General features: G+C 42.3%; 1 protein-coding gene across 12 annotated transcripts in view; it reads right to left on the bottom strand.

Moving 5' to 3' along the window:
• The window catches only part of ANKS1B (ankyrin repeat and sterile alpha motif domain containing 1B), a 330,160-nt gene that overhangs the window by 259,964 nt on the left and 56,397 nt on the right, over positions 1 to 13,799 (bottom strand). For all 12 annotated transcript variants that reach the window (XM_077934851.1, XM_077934853.1, XM_077934844.1 and 9 more), the window contains one exon: positions 5,027 to 5,167. In XM_077934851.1, coding sequence (XP_077790977.1) covers positions 5,027 to 5,167 — 141 coding nt within the window. The remainder of the gene's footprint in view (positions 1 to 5,026; positions 5,168 to 13,799) is intronic.

A 13,799-nucleotide genomic window follows, 5' to 3' on the forward strand; every position in this document is an offset into this window, starting at 1 on the left:
TTATTAACTGAATTTGTATACTTCATCCGAAGAACAGAGCAGTTCACAACATAAAAATACAAAATACAAAATGAAAAGACAAAATATATAATAAAAGAAAAAGAAATCATTAAACACCCCCCCTCCCACAAGTACATTAAAAAAACCATAGAATGTTAATTAGCCAAAGGCCTGGTTACAGAGAAACATTTTTGCCTGGTACCTAAATATAATAAAGGTGCCCAGCGAGCCTCCCTGGGGAGAGCATTCCACAAATGGGGATACATCACAGAAAAGGCCCATTCTAATAGAACCGCACTCTAGGCTTCTCATGGAGGAAGCACTCAGATGATGGTTGCAGGGTCTGGGTTGGTTCGTTTGAGGAGAGGTGGTCCTTGTACAACATAATATAGCATGAAGGCAAGACGCTTAAGAGAGCAGTGCAATACTTACCTTGCTCCTAGACCAGGGATACACTGCCACCATACTGGTAGACCAGCCACTCTATCCTAGGTGTTCTCAGCCCAGGAGAGAAGGTAAAAACGTATTGTTACATGGCACCCCAATCTCCAAGCATTGCAGGATTCCAGGGGTTCCAGGTGCTTACCTGTCATGACCTGGCAGGACAATGGGGATGAGGATGTAGCCACAACTAGTACACAGCAGGGCAAGGTGAGGATGGAGAAAGTACTCACAGGGCGACGGCGAAGGGATGGGGGTCAGTGCAGAGGAACCAAAGAGCAGGACCCATTACCAGAGGGTCCCCCCATCTCCACAAACAAAGTGGGCTCTGAGGTGTAGGGAGCTGTGGGAAGTATGCTCTAGGAGGTTGAAGCAAGCAAGGGCCCACAGCCCAGCACTCTAGCTGGCCAGGTGGGGTTTGTTAGCTCTGGGAGGAGGCGTGTGATTCCTCAGCTGGAGTAGGCTCAGGACAAATGAGGATCACATGCCTCATTAAGCCCAGATGCTGCAATCAAGATTCAGGTGATAAAAGGGAAGCAGAGCTGAGGTGCTTTAAGTCACAGTTCTGCAGCTTATCCAGTCCCCCACCCTTGGCATGCTAAAAGATGGTGGATTTCTAGCATGTTTAAGCTAGGATGCAAGCCTCAGTACCACAGATACATTACCCAAAGGCCTTGCTCATGCTTTCCCTTGTCCCACTGCAGCACAAAGCAGCTTTCACAAAGTTATCAGAATGATTCCTCAAATGATATAAAAGTTCCTATCAAACACAAGCATGTAAAAAGCACAAATCGACAGCATTTCAAAACACACACACAGACATAATGCCAAACCTTGCAGGAAGGATCCCTGCAGCAAATAAACAAACAGTCCCAAAAAGCACAAGCCCCCACCCCTTGCAGTTGCTTGCATGGTTCTTTGCCTTGGAGTTTCAGAAAGTTCTCATTTCAAGTAGATTGACAGCTGCTTTGGGGCTCAAATCACAGGTGGAACTCTTCAATTTGTCTTCGGTCTTCCCTTTGGTTGTAGATCAGAGGCTCCAAACTCAAAATCCAGTCCCAGTCTCTGTGGTTGCATACTGGGCCTCAAGACACAACTGCATGATCAGATTTCCCACTGACACACTGGGGGTCCCCTCCATCTATTTTCATCTTGCTGCCTCTGGGTAAGTCCACTTCATCCCCTGTGCCAAACTGCAAATCAAAGTTCTGCCACCAGTCCTTATCTGGAAGCACCACCTTCAGGATCAGCTGGCCCAGTTCAGTCAAGTTGGCGGCCAGGAATTCCCCTCACTGCTTACTCCCAACATCTCTCAAACACTTCATGGGCCCAAAGGCAGGCAACCCTTCAAGTGGCTCTTGCCCCCAAAACCCATTGGAACCTGGGTGACCCTCACTGCTGGGGCCTATGTAAGGACTGCACCCATTATAAGGACTGGTTCCCCACCCTGCAAGGCTATCTTGGGGCACCCAAGGGACAATGTCATTGGACGGTTTTATCTCGTCCAATTCAGTAGGCACCAGCTGCTACTCTGGTGCATGCACACACGTCTCCAACTTTCCCACACATTTTTCTCTAATGCCAACCCTCAGGCACTTGCTGATCCTTCTGCATTGTTCACACACACCTCCCAATTCCTCCTGTTGCACTTCTTCTGGCATCTCTTCAGGCACTGTTTCTTCTTGCTCATGCATGCACACCTCTTGCATCACCGCTGGCACACATGGAATGAAGAGATCCATAAGCAGCATCTCTTCACCTCCATCTTGCAGTTCACTCTCCTCTGGAGCACTTTCCTCCTTCACTGGCCTTTCCTCCTGCACCCATTCTTCTACAGCAGGCTCCCAGGGAGTGGAGAACGCATCAGCCAGGGCTCTCACCTCCAAGGAGGCGTCTCACCCACTCTGCTTGCAGCTGGTCTATTTTATCAAGCCACTGGCTCTGCTGCTGACTTTGTCACTTCTTCATTTGGTCAAGCTGCTTGCTCCACTGTTGCTCCATTCTCTCAAGCTGTTCAAGGAGTGTTGCTATTCCTCCCTCCATCATGACTTGGGCACACCTTGCTCACAGGTCTCCCCTGAGGAAACATGAATCCTACTACTGACACCAGTATCACACACCACCACAATCTTTGAGCAGTGTGAGATTCCAGGGGTTCCAGGCGCTTACCCAGCATTCAGTTTCCTTCATGATGTTGGACAAGAGAGACAGTGGTATCTTTATGATAGATGGTTTATTTACACATATATGCAACCTGAGCTTATGATGGAGGGGTTCACAGCATTAATACCCCAAGAGGGTCTTGCTTCTTCCATAGCCACAGCTTTCAATTCCTGCAGAAATCAGGCATGGCTCTGACTGCCTTCTGAACCTGCTGCCTTGCTTCCAGTTTCTTGCTTACACGTAGAACTCTCGGCTTTGTCTTTGTAACTATCAGGGAGTTGAGGGAAGAAGGCCCACCCATTTGTTTTTTGGCACTGAGCCACTTCCTTTGTTACTTTAATGCCCCATATTCAGAGGCCCATTACCTCACCAGGAAGGTAGCCTGGCTATTCCAGGAATTGAATCTGTGCTGGATCCAGGAATTAGATTTGACCATCTCTAGTTGTGAAGCAGGAGATAGGAGTTCAAATCCCTCCAGGAAGAATATGGCTCCATTTACCTTTGGAATGCCTGGCAATAAAATAAAAACAAATAAGTATCACACCCCCACAGTCTCATTCTGAGGCCAGATCCTAGTTGGGTGTGTGCATGGAATCCTTACCTACTACTCCCTAACAGCATAGAAACTACACGTGTCCTTTATAGCCACATAGCATTTACTGAACAGCATCTGAGATGGTGATCTAGAAAGGGAAAAGTACATGGGTGGGGTTGCCAACCAGTTACTGCAGCCAGACTCCTTCTCTTTGGAAAGTAGCTCAAAATACATCAAAGTAGTGTGTACAGAGTCCTTTTCGGCACCAGCACCATGGGTTCACCTCCTGTGATGGTACAGGAGCCTAGCATGTTAACAATCCCACAGATGAATAGCCATAAACATCCTTGTCACAGCAGCTGGTCATGGGGTGCACTTCCCTCCTGGCCAGAATGAAGCGGGGTATAGGATGGATTCTGTACCAGTAAGTGACCTGTAGAGAGCAAGGGGAGACACAAAAAGAAAGCAACAAGCAAAAGTCAGTGGTTATAGCAAAAAGTCCCTGAAACTGAATATACCATAGGTGTTTGTGAGGCAGTGAGAGAAGCAAGGAAGTGGCAATAACAGTGCATGTGGTGGGGCTTCAGAAGAGCCATCTTACTGACACTGGCATCACTGATGCTTACCTGGACAAGGCTGGGATGGTGCAGTGGTTCTGCTGGTGCAACCACACAGCCCCAACCTTGCTGTGACCCTGGCCAGGTAGCAATGCCAGTGTGTGGACATGGTGCTACCTCAGTACTCTGACAGTGCTAATTTCTTAGCCTCTCACCCACTGACAGAGACTGCTGTGACTGTGTGCATACATCTCCCTTTGAGGTTACAGGGAAACACCAGGGCTGTTTCACAGGAACTCAGTTCCGGCACCTCTTAGGTGGGTGCCATTGCTATAGCACTGGGAAACACTGGCGGCTGTTTGTTTCTCTCCATGCCTTTGGGATGTGACTCTGCAAAGTAAAAGTGCTTGTGTTTGGCCAGCAACTGCAATGATTGGAGTGCCAGACCACTGCCAAAGCAGAACTTAACTAAGTGTTTCCCTGTATGTGGGAAACACCGTTCGCTGCTGTTGTGGGGGGAGAAGCAGAGAGAGCATGGCAGTTCAGACAAGATCCCATATTCATGTGTAGCAAAGGTGGCGGGTGGGAGAAAGAAGACAGTTGCAACAGTTGCAACAGCGTGTTTCCGCTTCTGTTACTTACCTGTGTGGAGTGCTTTCTCCATGCATCTCCAGTGGTTGGGATGCAGTTTGGCGTTCAGTGTCTGGAGCCCTGAGATGAGGAACCTGTAAGGTTCTAGGCAGAAGAGTGTTATCAACGGGCTCACATTCCTATAACTGTTCTGGAGATGGGTTGTTTTGTGCCCCCTTTGTGTGCAAAGTACATTTCCTCCATCGTTTCCTACTTCCAGAGTTCGCCCCCCCCCCAGCTTGTGAGCTCTAAGGTGCACAGTATGAGGTCAGAGATATATACCCCTTTGCCACTTACTCAATCATCTAATGAACAAAGAGGCCTTGCATCTGTAAATCCAAGCCTGCCTCTGCAGATTAGGATTAGTATCATTCTGTAAACCAATAAACAGTTGGCAAGGATGAGAAGACACTGATTCCACTGACTGGATTTCCTTTTGCCTTTAAAGTATTGTTTCAAGAACAAAGAAGGTATTTAAGTATTTTTAAAAGCTGTAATTTGTTAACTTTCAGAATCAATTTGTTCTGAATGTTTCCCCCCCCTGAACGTTCAAGTCTTCTGATGTTTAAGACATAATGTGCTTTAATGTACTCCTTTGTTTTTTCTTAATTCAGGTATAAAAATAAACACTAAAAAGTACAATAGAAAAAATATTACTCAACCAATATTTTATTGTGAAGTAAAGAATTGAATAAAGTACCTGAGTAAGACTAGGAAAGCCAAGATTCCTGCATCCATTACAAGGTGTCAGTGCTTCCCACAAACCTGTAGGCCCACAACTGTTTTCACCTCCATCTTCTTCATCCTCTTCTGTTGGTAACAGGTTTGTTGAGGATGATTTCTGAAGATGAAAGAGTAGCATTTCAAAAATTAAGTGTATTGTATATTTTATGAAATAAATAAATAAGTCTACTGAAATAGACCACAGCTGAATTTGTATATACTGTGCCAACATGAATGGAACTACAGGAAGTTATACCTTAAATGACTGTGACATAAACATTATATGGAATTCATTCTGATGAATTTCGGTCTACTTAAATTTCAAATGGCATGTTGAAAAGTGCATTCAACCGTTCTTACTCAGTCTTCAAATGTGACTAACATAGAATTGATCAACAATTGTAATCGACTTAAAGCCACTTAGTTCTGTGCTTGATGGTTAGCAAAGTGTTTGTTAATAAACTATCAGTAAATTATTGTTAATTTTATTAGTAAACTATGCAACAGTGTCCTTCCTTATCTTTAGAAAGCTTGAAACAATGGCTGAGATGAAACTTTATTTTTTTTACTTTGCGTCTACATTTTGATGCCACTTGTGTGACATAACTTCATAACTAAATTAGCATTGTATAAATTGAGCAAAAATTTGCTACCCATTCTGGAATTTATAAATATTCTCCAACACATTTCAAGGAGCTCAACATTAATAGCAAGATTACGATTACCATTTTCTAGCTTGCAGGGGTAATAAGAAATAACTCAGAAAAAGAAGTCAAGTCATTGCTAACGATAAATCCTCTCAGCACATTCCTAAGGAAAAAAACAGTGTTAAGTTGTCCTCCCTTCCCGCATTCTTAGATGCTCCCCATAAAGGTTTGCTGGTCATCTTTCCTCCAAACCATTCCAAACGGCCGCAAGAAGGATACTAGTACTTTTCAGCTTTATTGATAAGCAGAGAGAGATGTAATAGCAGTAACTTGGGGTTTTAAGGATATAAAAGGAGTTGGGTGGATTGCCACAGAAAGGGCTTAGCAGGAAGTGAGAAGGTGGCAGTTGGGGAAGCTTTTAGGTCAAATGTGTAATTGCATCAGTTGATATAGTATGTCCTTCTTAGATATAGCCATCAGTCTCACGGTCCCTATAATTCCCTGCTCCCCCTGCAAGGCTGCTGTGGGTCTAGGCAACCAGGGTGGAGTGTGAGAGTTTGTCAGCAATAAGGTAAGTGGAAAAAAGGAGGCTCTTGCAAGCAGAGGAAGAAGGAAAAGACATTTGAGAGCACCAAGGAGAGTTTCTTCCTTCACCTCTCCTTTTTCCTTTTTCCCTTTAGCTTTATTTCACCAAAAGGCAGATAAAAGAAGAGGAAGTCATGTGTATAATTTCCAAACCACTCAAATTGCTTACAGCAAAATTTCCAGATGCAGCAAGCATATTCTACTTCCTATGAAGGGTAAGCCCTGGGATAAATGTGGAAAAGGACTTTTCCAAAAAGCTCTGATACTCAGGTGGTCTCCCACCATCTTTACCTTCATCTATATACATATTGCAAAACCAGATGTCAACAAAATTGTCAGTCTGCACCACTCCCCACAGAACTCAATGTTGTTGCATCAACTTTTCTGATACTTTAACTAATGAGTCCCTCTTGGTAAACAAGAACTGAGACTTCCATTGATGGGCAATTTCCAAATCCTAGGGAAATGCTACTAGATTACCATGCATATCTGGGGAAACAGTCAAAAAAATGGCAAGAGCAAGCACAGGCACCATTGGTTGTTGTATAATTCCAGGTATTTCAGAAAAGATCTCTGACCAGAATATGCTAAGCCAGGGACAGCTCAACCACTACTATGGAGAGATTTGTTTGTTTGTTTATGTGTGCTTATGTTTAATTTAGTTAGAGTTCAATACTGTGCCCATGACATTTTGAGTTTAGTTTCACAAAGTCTAGCCAACATGGTTCTGATGGGTTGCCTGGACCACATCACCTCCCATTTTGTTTCTTTTACTCATCTGCCCAGATCTACTTCCTAGGCTGCCCTCTGAGCACTCATCTCCCTGCAATTCCTAATTAATAATTATTTTTGGAAGACTGTGACACCATCTCCTTCATGGTGATATCGAGATGTACAAATGCATGCTGGGGAAAAACCCATCAGGGGTCTAAGACAATTTTATGTTTAGGGCAATCATTTTTATGAGAGTCAGAACTTGTTCTAGCTGACTCTCTGTAGCCAGGAAAGTGGCAAGAATGGTATGACACAACAAACTAGGATAAATTAGGATACAGAGCTCAAATACAACAACAAAGTTAACAGAAATTGAGAGTCACAACCAACTTTAGACCATGGTTTTGTTGTCCCCAAACAAGTTAAGCTAAACAAACCAAGGTATAACATTACTTTTGAACCAGGCCAATGAGTTTCACGCTCTCAGTTTGGCTGGGATCAACTGCCATTTTGGGTTCTCTTTTCCAAAATGGTCTCTTCATTAGGTAACAGTTTGAATCTGAATTTGCTATACACAATTATTTTAAACTGTTAAGCCCTCTTTAGTGTTTTGGCAGAAATAGAAATAAATGAATGAATGAAAAGATTACTATCCTACCTTTCCTCCTAGGAACTTGAGGTGACTAAATAAATACGATACCATATGACTGACCAAGATTAAATGTACAATTTATCTTTCTCATTTAAATACACTGGGTATATTTTAATGTATTTTTGCATTTTAAAAATACTTGCTTATCTGCTATGTATTTGTAAATTAAATTTCAATGCATTTCTTAATGTGCTACTTGATCAAATTATTTTGACAGTGAAATGGTACTACATTATGTGTTGCCATAGAAACAAGCACTCTTGCACAAATGATTAGAATGGCAGGGTGAACTTTGCCGGATCTGGAGTTTGAAGGATTTAGTACATTGTTCATACAAACAAGCACATTAAGATTATATGTCCCTGATAGTTAGAGATGTGTGTCAGATTCACCATCTATCTACACTTTTATAATTAGATCCAATCTTTCTTCTTTTAAAAAAGTTAATCTTAGAGGATATTTTAAAGACTATGCCAAAGGAATGCAAAACACTCATTTAATAAAAGCAGTGGCATTATTATTGGGGGAATTATGTATGAAATTGGTAAAGGTTATCTTTCTCTCAGGGATGCGGGTGGCGCTGTGGGTTAAACCACAGATCCTAGGACTTGCCGATCAGAAGGTCAGCGGTTCGAATCCCCGTGACAGGGTGAGCTCCCGTTGCTTGGTCCCTGCTCCTGCCAACCTAGCAGTTCGAAAGCATGTCAAAGTGCAAGTAGATAAATAGGTACCGCTCTGGCGGGAAGGTAAACAGCATTTCCGTGTGCTGCTCTGGTTCGCCAGAAGTGGCTTAGTCATGTTGGCCACATGACCCGGAAGCTGTACGCCGGCTCCCTCGGCCAATAAAGCAAGATGAGCGCCACAACCCCAGAGTCGGCCACGACTGGACCTAACGGTCAGGGGTCCCTTTACCTTTACCTATCTTTCTCTCGTATCAGTATGATCACATCAAAAAAAGTGGCCATTTGACATTTTTTTAAAAATCCCACTTCTATCCAACTATTCTGCGAATTTCCTCTCTCTGAAAGTTGGTGTGGCTGGGGGAGGAGAACCTCTAGCTTGGCCTTATTTAAAATAGAAGTTTGATGCACACTTACCTGGAAATAAGTTTTTTAAATCTTACTTTTAAATATACATGTATAGAATTACACTGTAAAGCAGTAAGGGTTGTTCTGATCTTTAATGTATTTGTTCACAATTTAAAAAATAATAATAATAATAATGGGAGGCATGGCTAGCTGCAAAGCTAAATGGCAACATAACACAGCATAATCACAACAGGACTAAAATCATACTGAGGGACAACCATAGGTTTTGAAATAGCAAAAACCTTACTGGCAATAATTTGATGATTTTATGGCTTCTAAAAGCAAGTCTGCACATCTTGACATACAAGAGCAAATTGAAGACTCATTATCTGGGGACTCAGGTGAGGCCTCATATACCAATATGTCTAAAAGCAACACTCATCCTCCAAAAGGTGCAAAAGCAGCAGCAGTCATGGAGGCTGATAGAGACTCGGGTGCCTATATTGATAGACTTCGCCAGGCCCTCATGGGTGATGGTACCATCTTCTTGGCACCATTTGAAAACCTTTCTAATCAACTAAAATACATATCTCAAACTGCAAACAGAGCACTAAGTCTTGCCACTACTACCACAGAGGATCTTGCCCTGAAGCCTGAGGAACAATTGGACAGAAATGGACACACACACACAAAAAAAATCAATTAGAGGCCTAAGAAGTATCAGGAAGCTGGGAACATGACCCAAATTCTGGTGGATTACCTTGAACATAAATACTTCATACCACTAAGGCCACCTGGGCCTCAAGTGACAGGAAAGGATCCAAAAGTACCCCCAAGATGTGTATCCAGTCCTTAGTGCAACCCCATCAAGAGCAGGCAACTTCCCAGCTAACCAGTCCACTCAGCAGCTTCATGTAGATGTTAAACAATATAGGGGATAAAATCAGACCCTGAGGAACCCCACGCTGAAGCCTCCAGGGGGCTGAATAACACCCCCCAAGCAACCCTCTCTGGAAATGTCCATCAAAGTAGGACTAGAACCACCACAAAACGGTGTCACCCACTCCTATCTCCAGCAGCCGCTCCAGAAGTAAACCACGGTCAATGGTATTGAAAGTCGCTGAGAGGTCAAGGAGAATTAACAGAGACACTTTTCCCGTCTCTCTCCCAACAGGTCATCACACAGGGCAACCAAAGTGGTTTCTGTGCCAAACCCGGGCCTAAATCCTGATTAAAATGGAGCTAGAAAATCAGTTTCCTGAAGGAGCGCCTGGAGCTGCCTAGTCCATAGCCCAACCCAGTATCACATCCTCTGGCTAAGCAAGGACAAGATGTCCATTCACCATCCTGCCCAAGTGCCACTGCACTGTTTCTCCTGGTTATTTCATCACACCTGTGGCTGAGAGGAGGGCTAGGTGAAAAGTGAGCCCCTCCTTTATTAATCTGTGTGGTGGGGCAGGCTTTCCTCAACTGTAAGCAGCAAAGTCATCTTTATTTCTCTCTGCTGTTGTAAACGTACTTCAATGGAAAAAGAACTTATTCACAGCTTCCTCATCTGAGTGAAGATCAGAATGAGTACATTCCCACACTTCAGGTACTCATTTGGGGGATCTTTGCTCATATTGGGAAGAACTTTTCAATTGTTACCAACTTCTGCAAAATTTAGGATTCCCTTTAATCTACTGATATATGCTTCTTCTACATAGGTGCTGTCTTCTTGTGAAGCTGGGAAACAGAGGAAGACAACAAGAACAACAACGGCCCTATATTATTGTACATGTAAAGGCCTTTTTGGCTTTCAGAGATTTTAAAAGACATAAATTCAAAGTAAACAAAAATATTCCTATAGTAGAACCTCGGAACTCTTCTTTTTGAATTATTTGTAAGTATGTAGTTGTTGTCTCATTTTATCAGCCAGACCCCCTGGGAATTCTATTCATATAAACAATAGTAGATCTGAAATACAACCTAGATGAAAGCAAATTGGCTCAAAAACAGTTTCCCTTCTTTGCTTTCCACTGTGGAAGTGAGGGTGGATAAGTGGGTGGTAGAGTATAGAAAATGCATTATTCTTCATGCTGCAACAGGAAACATAAATTAAACAAGTGAGAGAAATAATATGGCAAGTGAGTAGGCAATGGTCACAATTTTATTATCTTCTTGCCAGCTTTTTTCTTCTAATTTGCATTTCGGGGGGTACAGTCAGTTCCTTCCTGAAGATGTCCTTGCCCTACAAAATGGCTCAGATAAAAAAAAATCTGATTTTTTGAAAATATGCTCTACATGTCCATCATTTAATTATCTGGAGTTAAAGGCTGAGGATGTTATCACAAATAAAGAACATTTATTTGCACTGTATCATTTTTTCCAAGAAACATTACATTCTCTGCAAGACTACTTTATAGCAGTGTCACTATTCTTTCTGTACATTGATAATTGGAAATGGAGTAGATATCCAGCTGTTCAAGAGTGTTTGATTCAACACCATTTAAATTATGAATAAAAGAGATCCAGAATCATATATTTCTTACTGCTTTTATTATCTACTTACTAACTAACTAAAGAAACAAATAAAAAGTTCTAAATCAATATCTTGGCATGCTGAAAGGGCTACATGAGTGGGAAGTTAGTCTATTGAAATAGAGAAAATGCTATAGAGTTTTGAAGAGAACAACAACCAGCTGTTTTTCATTATTTCCTCTGATCGTCCCTTGACAACAGGTTGAACTTTGCAACAGACAACATATGGCAGTTGGCAGGATGGAAACTGACAGGGAGGAAGAGATTTTAAGACAACAGATAATGAGCTATTTTGTCAAAGTATCATATTTTAAATTAGTTTTAAAATATGATAAATATGATACTGATAAATTATTGTCTCAATATGTGCCTTTAAGGTGATTAAGAGGTATATTAAATTATTCATGGTATGAAAAAAGTGGATAGAGAAAAGTTTTCCCCCATCACAAATAATACTTGAATCAGGACAGACAAAATAAAATACTTCTTTTGCACAATGCACAGTTAAACTGTGGAATTTGCTTTCACGAGATGTTGTGATAGCCACCAACCTAGATGGCTTTAAAAGGGAACTATTAATAAATAGTAGGGATGCGGGTGGCGCTGTGGTCTACACCACTGAGCCTAGGGCTTGCCGATCGGAAGGTCAGCGGTTCGAATCCCCGCAACGGGGTGAGCTCCCGTTGCTCAGTCCAAGCTCCAGCCAACCTAACAGTTCAAAAGCACGTCAAAGTGCAAGTAGATAAGTGCAAGTCCGGCGGGAAGGTAAACGGCGTTTCCGTGCACCACTCTGGTTTCACCAGAAGCGGCTTAGTCATGCTGGCCACATGACCCAGAAAAACTGTCTGCAGACAAACGTCGGCTCCCTTGGCCAGTAAAGCGAGATGAGAGCCACAACCCCAGAGTCGTTCACAACTGGACTTAACTGTCAGGGGTCCTTTACCTTTAATAATAATAATAATAATAATAATAATAATAATAATAATAATTCAACTTATACACCGCCCTATACCTGGAAGTCACAGGGCGGTTTACAACAAGATAACTACATAAATTCACAGGGGATAATCAATGTCTACTAGTCATGATAGCTGTATACTTTATCCAGGATCAGCAGAAACATGCCTCTGGATATCAGTTGCTGCTACTCAGTGGAATACCAGCAGATGGGATTCTGTGGGAAAACAGTGAAGACAGCCATTTCCCCCCATCATGTCTGCTTATGAGCTCCCACAAATTTTGGGTTGGTCACTGTGGAAGATATGATGCTGTGCTAGTAGACAGACCTTTGGTCTGGTCTAGCAAGGCTCCTATGTTGCTACTTAAAAGCTGATATGATAGACTACCAATTTGCCCCCAAACACAGATACTGAAAACACTATAAAATTACTGATATCTCACACGAGTCCTAGAGATTATCAGGCAATCTACCAATTTTGCCAAAGTGAAAAACACCTCTTTAATTGGAAGCTGGTTCTTCAGGAAGCAGATAAAAAAACAGGTCCCTGCAAAGGCATATGTGCCTTCAGAAGGTTTACTGGTGTTGGAGCAGGCCTGGTTTGCTACCCTTAGCCTTGCCTCCAGCTCCTGACCCAATGTGTCTGCTATCTGAGCCTCCTCACTAGCATTGCTGCCTGCCAGCTGATCCCTTGGCCCACCATGACCAATATCCCAACTTAATTTCTACAGCCCTAACCCTGACAACTCAATTCTGGTCCCATGAACCATTTTTCCAACATAGAATTCAAGTTGCTCACTCTTCTTAGGAAACTGACACGAACAAAAACCTTATAACACTGGAGCCAATACACATCTCACCATCTAGTATATTTTGACATAGGAGGAGAAGGCTCTAAATATTTCAGCTGCATACATGGGCACAGCTGTTGCCTCCAGGTTGTCTGTGACAGCTTGAATGTACAATCAAAACATGGCAGATGAGCCTTTGGCTCCACTCACAATAGAAGGGGCAGAGAGGAGAAGGAAACCCCTAGCCACTTAAAAAAATTTCTTGTAGTAAAACAGCTACCTTGAGTCATCAGCTTTAATAATGTAATCATTATTAATAAAATAATTTAATACATTTCTGCATTATTTACAGGACTCTATACCATTCTTTGTGTTAAATATACATATTTGTTGGTATGCTGATAAACAAAGAGTATACTTACACTCCTGCTTGCTCTCTGAAAATAACTGGAACAAATACTAAAAACTAAGTGCTCATCCAGACTTCCTTTTATGCTGTGTTTCTAGGCACAGGTCTGTGCTTTAAAGGTCCTTGTCTGAGTGCTCCCCCCCCCCCCCCACTGGTGTTTTCCTGTGAAAACACACTATTTACTGCTGAATTGGAGCAATGCACAGAAAAACAATAAAGATCAAGTTTTTCCTGTTGATTCAATGACATTAAACTGAAGCAAAATTTCTGCTTGATGAATTAACATGAATGAAAGCATTGCTTTCCTTCTGTGCACTTTACATCTGTAGCCATATAAATTCATTCAGCACCCCTGGTATTATACAACAGAAGGAACAGAAGTGACCAATTTGTTTTGGCAGCAATGTTAGATTCATTACATTATCCACCTCTATCATATCTCTTCT

Source organism: Podarcis muralis, chromosome 10 (genome assembly GCF_964188315.1).
Source record: "Podarcis muralis chromosome 10, rPodMur119.hap1.1, whole genome shotgun sequence".
Lineage (NCBI taxonomy): Eukaryota > Metazoa > Chordata > Lepidosauria > Squamata > Lacertidae > Podarcis > Podarcis muralis.